Source organism: Lutjanus erythropterus, chromosome 19 (assembly GCF_056507025.1).
Source record: "Lutjanus erythropterus isolate fLutEry1 chromosome 19, fLutEry1.hap2, whole genome shotgun sequence".
NCBI classification, from domain to species: domain Eukaryota; kingdom Metazoa; phylum Chordata; class Actinopteri; order Lutjaniformes; family Lutjanidae; genus Lutjanus; species Lutjanus erythropterus.
The window spans coordinates 23,059,415-23,069,877 of NC_139335.1; the positions used below are offsets into that span (position 1 = coordinate 23,059,415).

The following is a 10,463-nucleotide window of genomic DNA, read 5'->3' on the forward strand; positions in this document are numbered from 1 at the left end:
CAGGAGGAGAGAGTTTAAGACTCTGGTGTTCGTTTTCAGTTAACGGAAAGGAAAAGGTAAACTGTAGAGCAGAGGAAACACGCTGCTAGCATTGGGAGGAACTTGTACAAGAGGTTGTAAATCTGAAACACCACCGTGTCAAAGTCCAACCCTGCCCTTAAATAGAGAGAGCCGTGTTACCGCATTTTATGCTGTAGTGCAACACTTGATCATTTCCCAGTGCAAAGAATGAAGTGAGCTCTCTTCGACTTGTTGTTTAGAGTCTCAACTTTACTCAGCACAGAGTGAGTACAAATGTCATCTCTGTCACACTGAATATTTAATTTTTACGCTATGACTTTACATATACCCATGTTGCTTTGTAAGGAAGAGGTGGTAATCCAACATGTGGCTGTGGGCTTTGCTCCCCATCTGCCTGGCTGTCTTTGGCACCGTGGGCATCTGGACTGTGTGAGTATTTCTCTTTCTCTCTTGTCATTTTCACACAATTTTGATATTTTATAATATTATCTAATTTCTCAAAACTGTTACTATTTATTTATATAGTAATGTTTTACAGCCTGCAAATTACAATGAAAATATTTTATACTTAGTGATTATTTTAAACATAAAAATAATAAGTAAAAACTGCTGCACTGATGTACAGGGAAGTGGATGTTAACAAATTTGCATTAAGCAGGGATCTGGCAATAAATTATTTGGTTCAAATTTCAGTTCACCTGCTACACATTAGAGGCGCACTATGCAGGATTTTCCTTAAAAAACAAGCAAACAAAAGTTCCAGTTAATTATTATTTATGACCCACTAGAAGTGTGTGATGGTGTCTGTATCTCCAGAGAGCCTGCCCTCTGTATTTTCTTATCTTCTCATCACTTTACTGTGTTTGGGACACTAACGCTGAAATGGAAATGAATAACATTTTTCATGTTTAATTATTGTAGGTCTATGGAAAAGTTGAGACAGCTCAATTTACTTTTCTTCTTTAGATACATTTAAATATTTGAATTTTAGAAACCCCAAAATGTTGTATTTAAAAAAAAATTATAGCATAAAACATTTAATTTTAAGACAAAAAAGTAACAAATCAGTTTCACAGTTAACTGTGACCAAATTTTGAAAAACAATTTTGAGCTTCTCTAACTTTAATTTTTACCATAAATTTATCTGAGGAAGAATAGTAAACTAGGTCAGCAGGAAGTTTGTAAAAGTTTGAATTGGGCATAAAAGTCAAAAATCTACTGCAGTATCTTGCACACCAAATTTCAAAAAAGTTAATATTTCATCAACTAAAATATGCATCAAAGACTGTGTTTTTGGTTCGGTGTCTTTTCCTCTAAACTGTGATGGTGGCTCGTCTTCTTGAGTCTCCATAAACTATGGCTGCCAAAAAAAGTCTTCAGGGAAAAGAGAGCATTTAATAGTTGCAGCTCCAGACAGATTTCCCACCCTTTTTTTGGCCAAAAATGGCTCTTTTGATCGTAAAAGTTGCAGACTTAGACAGTTGATTATAATGAAACTTGGGTGCAATAATCATTTATGCAGGTGTTAAAATTCACAGTGAACATGGTGAACACTTCACAGTTTAGGCCTATCAACTGTCAATGAAAAAAATAGACAAGTAGATGATGATGATAATAACTACAGCAGACTCGATCACATATTTAAAGTGAAAAATTAAAGCTGTACAAAACATGCAGTCGTATGGAGAGATGTCATTTACTTTAGAAGAAATGTCACGCAGCTGATGCTGTTGTTGTTTTAAAGAACAGGCGTCTGCTCCGATACAGTCCTAAAGGTTTCTATAGAAACACAAGATGCGTGAGGGTTTGCTGTGATGATGGCTGTGTGCCAAAATATGTGAGCATCTGAAAGTGAAATGTAAAATTTTAATATGCTGTTTTGTCCTGCTTGACTTGAAAGCTTGAAATGTGTCACCCTTTCATTTTTTATGGGGTATCAGGGTGTAAGCTGAGTCTTAAAGTCAGGTCAGAGAAAAAAGAAATCCTCTTATCTCACAACAGGCATTTCTTCCTTTTAGGTTCGCTGTAGCTGTGACAAACGGATCAGTCAACCTCACAGAGGGATTCCCTTACATCAGGTTGGTATGACTCCTCTCTGTCAGTGTCCTGAGAGATGATGAAGAATTAATAAAGTGAACTGAAGCTGATGAACAACTGACAAGTAAACATAACAAGCCAATTTTTGTCATCCTCCTTTTAGTCAATGTGGCACTTACAACCCTCAGAGCTGTCTCTTCTCCCAGGTCTGCAACATCTGTTCTGTTTTAGGTAATGACACGTTTATTTATGCCATTGTTGTCTGTTGGAGTCTTTGATCACTCGAGTTCTGTCCATCATCTGGCCTGAGATAAACTGCTTCAGCATTTATTTATAACTACTGTTACAGCTGTAAGAAGAGGCATTATGTTTTCAGGTTGTCCGCCTGTCCAAATGTCCATCTGTGTCTGTCTTGAAAGCACAATATCTTAAGAATGCCTCAACAGAATTTCTTCAAATTTAGTATAAATGTCCGCTTGGGCTTAAGGATTAATTGATTAGAATTTGGTGGTCAATACCCAAACATCTATTTGGACAACTGTGAGGCTGTAATTATAGGTGCTTTTTAACTGTTTTTTGTATGTTTTTTTCTTGCATGCTATGAACAGATTGAGGAATTGCTTTTACAGGAAATTGTGTGTACAGGAGTAAGAGTGTGGAGTAAGAAATTAGATGGTTAGTTTAATCACAAGGGGGGACTTTTTTTCTTTAAATGTCCTTTAAACACAACTGTCCTTTAAACGAGTTCCGTCTTTTCTCTCTGTCCCTCAGCCCTGTGGATTGTGGTGATCCGTTTCCAGCAGGTTAGGGATTTTGGTAACCATGGAAAAGCCAACATTGCCGGCATTGTTTTGGGATTCATCTCATCTATAGGAATCTCTATCCTTGGTAACTTCCAGGTAACAGCTGAAAATAATAAACAAACAGTATTAAAATAATAAAGAGCCTTCTTATTATTTTTTTTAACCCATAACAATCACTCTGTGATTTCACTAAAATCTCTTCTCTCTCTGCCAATGACACTTAGCAATCAATCCTGAAGAGTATTCACCTTTTGGGAGCGTTCCTGGCCTTCTTCCTCGGTCTGGCCTACTTCTGGGTACAGCTGTACCTGACTTTTCGGGCCAAGCCGTCTCAGGGCCGGTGTCTCATTGGAGCTGCCAGGGCGACCGGCTGCGTCCTCTGTACCATCCTGGTCATCATGAGTATCCTTCCTGTCTGTATGCATTAACAATATAACTTGGGTAAATATAAAATCCACTGTAAGTTGATACTTGTGTTGTTGAAGATAAAGAGCATGATTTTTGTACCCACAATTTAAAAAGGAATGCAAGCTTATTGTTATAATCACAATTGTAATACACAGCTGTTCATTGTCTAGACAAGTGTTTCTACCATTAGCTTATTATTTCAACCTTTTGCTATTTTTAGATATTTTAAACATTTATGCATTAGCCTACTATTAAGTCTATGTCAATATTTGTCTACAACCTTTAGGTATTTCAACCATTTACCCATTGCTAGCTAATTATATGCTAATATTTATCCACTACTTTTTTGTTTTTTAATCTTTAATTTATCCTATTTCAAACTTTATCTGCTACTTTTAGGTATTTTAACCATTTATCCATCAGTTAGCTAACTAATTCAACCCGTTGTGACTTTTAGGTATTTTAAAAATCTATCCAACCATTTATCCAACTATTTCAACCTTAATCTGCAACCTCTATTTATCCATCAATAGCTAATTATAACCTTTATGTGCTACTTTTACGTTTCTTAACCATTTATCCTACTGCATCTGCTACTTTATGTATTTTCAACATTCATCAGTTAGCTATTGTTAGCTAACTATTCCAGCCTTCTGCTGCTTTTATGTTTCAAATATTTATCCATTAGCCCACTATTTCTACCGTTATCTGCAACTTTTAGGTATTTTAACAATTTATCCAGCACTAGTTAGCTATAAAATTTATCCACTACTTTTAGGTTTTTTAAACCATTTCTTCCACTTTATCTGTTTCAACCTTTATCTCCCACTTTTGGCTAATTTATTCATTACCATTAGCTATCTATTAACATAAATCTGTTTCAAATGTTAGCCCAATAAACAACTTAAACAGCCAATTCTTTAAGCCATATATCAATTACTGTTCGATTCAGTGTCAGCTTTACCCATTATTTTATCCGCTTTAACATTTACCTTATTTTTTTAAATTAAATTACAGATTTTCTATGGTTGAATGGCATTCTACATGTATTAAGTGTGAGCTGTACATCAGGCCGATCTATTTTAGCCTGTTTGTGACAACATGACCACAAACCACAACAGGAAACTACAGACCGAGAGGTACAAGAGGAAGGGGCAGACAATACAAACTTGAACTGCCTCTCAAGTACAGATTGAATTCGAACCTGTCAATAAACCCTCACGTGTTCTGATTTCTACTTTGATTTTACTACATTTATTTAGCGTTGTGCTCCTTGATGCCTCTCCCCTCAGTGTCCGTTCTACACAATACAGGCCATCCGTCTGCGGCAGCTGTGTGTGAATGGGCGTTGGTCATGGTGTTCTTCGGCCTGTTCGGCCTCCTTGCGGCCGACTTCAGACACATAGACTGCCACCGCCTCATTGTGCAGAAACAAGCTCTTATGAATAATGACAGTCTTGCCACAACAGAAGTCAATGGTCATGTTGCAAATGCAGTTAGCTGAACAAACACACACATACACTTACGTGCGTGTTTGTGGTTCACAAACAGCAATCTTATTGGCCCTTACCAACAGTTGCTATGTTGCTTTTGTAGGTGCAAACTTTTTGCACTAGATTTATAATGTACATTTTAAATTACTGTAGAGATTATTGCTTCTGTAGTGTTTTCCAGTCACTCAATGAGGAGTTTCTGACATTAATATTTATTATGTATTTGGCATTTTGAAAGATACAGTGCTCATGGATCTGTTTGACGGCTGTATATTTGTATCTAATTTAAACCTTGCTGAACATTTTTATCTTATACTTTCTCTCAAGTGTTTGTAAGATTTTCTAGCTTATGCTGTCATTACCATTCAATGATCAACACATAATGATAGTAAAGAACACACTGGCTTTACATTTCCTTTAAGTGATAATCTGACAAATGATTGTACAGATAACCAATTGATCAGTTGTCCTCTGAAATGCAAAAAAAAATTGTAAAGAATTACCCATCATAATATTTAGAAGCCCAAGAAGATACCAACAAATGGCTAAGAGAGAATCTGAACCAAAGAAGTTTCAAAATGATAAATTATTCAATGACTGTTGATTTTTCTGCAATGGCTCAATTATTTCAGCTCTAAAAAAATGTTGAAGCTGCATGTAGTTGGACTGAGCTTATGAAGCTTGTCTTATTGCAATAAATATATACTAACACATGGTGGTGCCATTTAACTATCATTCACCCTGCACAGTGTTTCGACTTCTTTTCAATAATCGCCCTTCAAATAGAAATACATTAACTATCTATTCACAGTTTAATCACATGGAAAAATCATTCATGCATATATCATGATCTCTTCTGATATTTCTTCCTCTCTCAGCACGGCATTTTATACTCTATACTTTTCATCTTTACAGTGTGACATGACCTCATGATTAGTGCATAGACAGTGAATACCAGGAAAAGTCTGGTCTTTTTCTCCCTCACTCTCCACCTGTCAGCTGGATAATACTATAGAGGAAGGGGAACAGAAAAGGAGGATGGAGGTATGACGGAAAGTTTTTGTTAGCTATAGAGAAATGACATAATGCGTAGTGAAAACTGTTTCCCACTGTTAGACACAATTAAAATGCTTTTATTTTGGAGTCACCAGTAAAATTTCTGTAATACAAATCAAAATCCGTGATTCTTCCTTTATTATACAACCCCAGTTCCAAAAAAGTTAGGACACTGTGCAAAACGTAAATAAAAACAGAATGCAATGATTTTGACTTGTATTCTGAATGCAGTACAAAGACAAGATATTTTATGTTCAAACTGATCAAATTGATTGTTTTTTGTAAATATACACGCATTCTGAATTTGATGTCTGTAACACATTTCAAAAAAGTTGGGACAGGGGCAAGAAATGACTTGGAAAGTAGTGGCGTGCTCTAAAAACACCTGTTTGGAACTTTCAACAAGTGAACAGGTGAACTGGGAACAGATGATAGTCTTATGATTGGGTGTTAAAGGGGCATCCTCTCACACAAACATGCATATCATGGAGAAAAAGGAGGACCATCCACAGTGTTTCCAGCACTTACTTCAAAATCCAGCATCTGTGATGGTGTGGTGGTGTGTTAGTGCCCATGGCATCATGGGTAACCATCACATCTGTGAAAGTCCCATTAATGTTGAAAGGTACATACAGGTTTTAGAGCAACATATGCTGCCATCCAGACGGAGTCTTTTTCAGAGACGTCCCTGCATTTTTTTTCAATAAGATAATACCAAGAAACATTCTACATGTGTTAAAATACTGTGGCTTTAAAGTAAAAGAGCTACTTGACTGTCCTGCATGCAGTCCCGACACGTCTCCCATTGAAAATAAGTGGCGCATTATGTAGCACAGAATTCCCGGTTTGTTCAGCAGCTGAAGTCGTATATCAAGCATGAACTACAAAGAATTTCACTTTCAAAACTTCAACAATTTCTGTCCTCAGTTCCTAAATGCTTACTGAGTGTTATTGAAAGTAAAGGTGATAGTGTACAGGGATAATCATGTTTTTTGGAACATGTTGTAGACATCAAATTCAGAATGAGTTTATATTTACAAAGCACAATAAACTTTTATTCAAATCAGTTTGAATATTAAATATCTTGTCTTTCTATATTCAACTGGATATAGGCTGAAGGTTTTCGGGTCACTGTATTTTATTTATGTTTTATGCAACATCCTAAATTTTTCAGAACTTGAGTTGCAAAATCTGCACACTGAAAATTCTCTTCACATCCTCAGAAACTGCCCAGCAGGGGCGCTGTGGAGCGATGCTGGCTGATGATCAGTTCACTGATGGGAAAATGCAGCTCGGGCACTGTGCCAGCATGTTTTTGGAAGATGCCTCTAGCTTAAACAGAGGTTCTACATTCAGCACAATTTGTCAGGGCTATTTGAGATGGGCAAAACAATGACGCTCTCATAGCAATGCTTATAGTGGGAGAGGTCCTACTCTTGGCTCTAGCACTCAAACTATTTCTCTCATCCAAGTTTTGTGTTTATTTCAACATATTGTCTTGGGGTCTGTTGGCACTGACTTAAGTTGCACTTTGTGATCAAATTTTCACTTTTGTTTGTATATTTTTTTGATGTCATAAAAAAAAAAATCACTGGGAGCATGAGATGGGAATACTGGGCCCCTGGTGTCCTGCTATGTCCCGGCAGCATTCTTTCACATACTCCATGCTGTGTGATCACCAGAGGGGGGCTTTGACAAGCGGGTACAGGGATCAGACGGACAGCTCGGAATTCTATGGGAATTTCTCAAGTGCTGCTAGTTACCAGTGTTTCTGCTGCAGACAGCATGCAGATTTTACACTTGTGGTTAAACAATGCTGTCTCGGGTCACTGATAAACTTGTTTACTGCAGCTGAGTGGCGAGATGAACTTCATCTGGCTGTTGTGATGCCTGTATTTACTCCAAAATGAGGACTGAAGAAGAAGTTCCTTTGAAGTCTTTCAGAGCCAGAAAACTTGGTTTATCCCATCTTGCATACAAACTTTTGAACCATCTGACACAAAAATTCGCCCCGGATGATGTGAATATTTTTTTGAAAGTGGTATCTGTCTTGGCTCGGTCTGTTGAAATGACAAAATGTTCTTGAATTACACAGCAGCTCATACGGAGGAATTCACAGGGAAAACATTGGCGCCAAAATACCCTTAACCCTGCTGTTTTCATTAGTGAGTATAAAAGGCTTCTGATAAAGTAATAAAACTCATAAAATCACCTGTAGCGACGTGCAAAGACTGGGAGGCCCTTGATGTAAATGTCAGAAAAAGGTCTGGATCCTCTATTGTAGTGTAGGAGAACATGATTTATGTGACGCCCGCCTTGTTGCTCTTGACTTTGATTCAAGAAGGAGGTAATAGCACACATGCTTTCTCGGCCTATGCTGTAATCTCTCCTAACACCTGCTCGTGCTCTAGTCTCTCTTATCCCCTCCACAGCTCTCGACCAGAAACAATAGCAATGCTTTCCTATCATGCGGCGGAGCGGTCGCCTCCAAGCCCACTATCAGACATCGGAGTGGTGGCCCTCAGCCGCTCTGTTACAGCGCAGCGGCCTGTCAGCTCTTATCATCGGAGAGCCAAATCCTGTGCATTCCATCACCGAAAGGCCACTTTATCTGCGCGACAGCTGGATTGGCCAAACTTGAAAGTTTAGAGGGGACGGGGAGTTAAGTGTTGGGGTGAATTTTTGTGGAGAGGGAGATGAAGAGGTGGAGGGATAGTGACACAGCACCAGGCTTGGGAAGCAATGGATTACATTTCACTGGATTACGTAATTAGGATACAAAAAGGGTAACTGTAGGGCGGCATGGTGGTGCAGTGGTTAGCACTGCTGCCTCACAGCAAGAAGGTCCTGAGTTCGATCCCCCGGCTTGCTGGGGCAGGGCCTTTCTGTGTGGAGTTTGCATGTTCTCCCCGTGTCTGCGTGGGTTCTCTCCAGGTTCTCCGGCTTCCTCCCACAGTCCAAAGACATGCATGCTAGGTTAATTGGTGACTCTAAATTGTCCGTAGGTGTGAATGTGAGTGTGAGTGTGAGTGGTTGTCTGTCTATGTGTCAGCCCTGCGATGAACTGGCGACTTGTCCAGGGTGAACCCCGCCTCTCGCCCAATGTCAGCTGGGATAGGCTCCAGCAGCCCGTGACCCTTACGGAATAAGCGGTTACAAAAAATGAATGAATGAAAAGGCAACTGTATTTCATTACAAAAGAATAAGACGTTATAAACTTACAATTACATTTGGTAAACATTATTTTAATGTTAGCATTTACAAGTGCTAATGTTAGCTACACAGAACAAATGCTAACTTCAGGTACACAGATCCATCGCAACCGCTAATTGTAGCTAGAGAGAAATCCAGTTTGCTAGCTAGTTAAAAATATTTTGGGACTGTAGGTAGTGACGCTGGTGACCAGGATGGTGTGTGTGTGAATACGCCTGTCCGCTTACTTGGAAGTTTCCGTGTGAAGTGTAAGTTGCTAGACTTTTGTAGTTCCCACGGTGGCGGATGAGTTACCAAACTCTGTTCAATCTGAGTCAAGTTACATCACTTTGATAATTTCATACTTGGATTAGTTTAATGATGACATTTTCGACAGGTAATTAGTCATTTTATCAGAATACATTTCTAACGTAACCCTCCCAACCCTGCACAGCACAGAAGAGAGATGGGATTGTCCATACATGAGAGATCCGAGGGGAGATGTAGAGACCTAGAGACGTGAAAAAGAGAGTCTTAAAAAGATGAACAGAGTGATAGAGACAGAAGAAAGGGAAAAAAAAAAGAAGAGTGGGCACCAGCAGCCGTGATCTCACCCTCCTCTCCTCTCTTTTAGCAGTGGCTTCCAGAACGCTGCCCTTTCGCTGAAAAATGCCAAGCGCACCGCATTCCACCAGCCACACAAAGGCCCTCCCTCGTCTCAGCTGCACAGGCACAATCAGACAAGGGATAATTATATAATTAGGCTGGCTGGTGCAGACAGGGACCTTCAGATGGTGTGTTGGTGTGTCATATTTATGTTATCAGACAATGAAGAGAGTCTGGCTTATCAGAGGAGTGTGTGGGGGGCTCCAGCTGTGGCACTTAGGAACAGATTGTCATGATAGAGAAGAACGGGTCAATAGAATGACCTTCAGCCCGTGGCCCAGTCCAGATCAGGGCCTTTATTGTGGCCGAGCATTGGTGTGTGTGTATTGGGATCCTGAGATATGTGAGGAGGTGGGGACTTTTGGGGCTCTGACAACCAGACGAAGTAAACTGGCAGGGGGTGTGAGGCTAATTTATGGAGGAGATTTGTGGAAATATGCACATACACTAAATCTTCTGATGTACCGTCACGACCCTGCCTGGACTCAAGTACCGCTTCTGTGGTAGGGGTAAGGCATTACAAGGTACTGTACCTTATTTGAGTAATCAGATTACTTTCTTGTTGTAACGTGTTAGTTTTGCAGTACTCTGGTGTTTAGTTACATTTTCAAATAAGCAAAACGTTACAGATACAATTTTTCCGCCTTTCCACCTCTGCAAGACGTACCGCAGCCTGTAATTGTCACCACGGGAGAATCTGAGGGTGACTTTCTTAAATTTGATAAAGAGGACAGACACAGCCTGCAGTCTTGGCACAGAGTATCTCAATTTGGGTCTCTCTGGTTTT

At 39.3% G+C, this 10,463-nt stretch overlaps 1 protein-coding gene across 2 annotated transcripts; it reads left to right on the top strand.

Moving 5' to 3' along the window:
- Nucleotides 1–134: 134 nt before the first annotated feature.
- On the top strand, nt 135–5,018 carry tmem150b (transmembrane protein 150B). Of its 2 annotated transcripts, none has more exons than XM_084744011.1 (7): nt 135–284; nt 367–450; nt 2,040–2,099; nt 2,222–2,289; nt 2,830–2,957; nt 3,086–3,263; nt 4,562–5,018. In XM_084744011.1, exons 2-7 carry the CDS (start codon nt 386–388, stop codon nt 4,771–4,773), a joined length of 711 nt encoding a protein of 236 aa, XP_084600137.1. In that variant the 5' UTR covers nt 135–284; nt 367–385; the 3' UTR covers nt 4,774–5,018. The 2 variants fall into 2 exon arrangements, with proteins under 2 accessions (XP_084600137.1, XP_084600138.1); XM_084744012.1 differs by having other exon boundaries at nt 158–284; nt 371–450.
- Nucleotides 5,019–10,463: the final 5,445 nt, after the last annotated feature.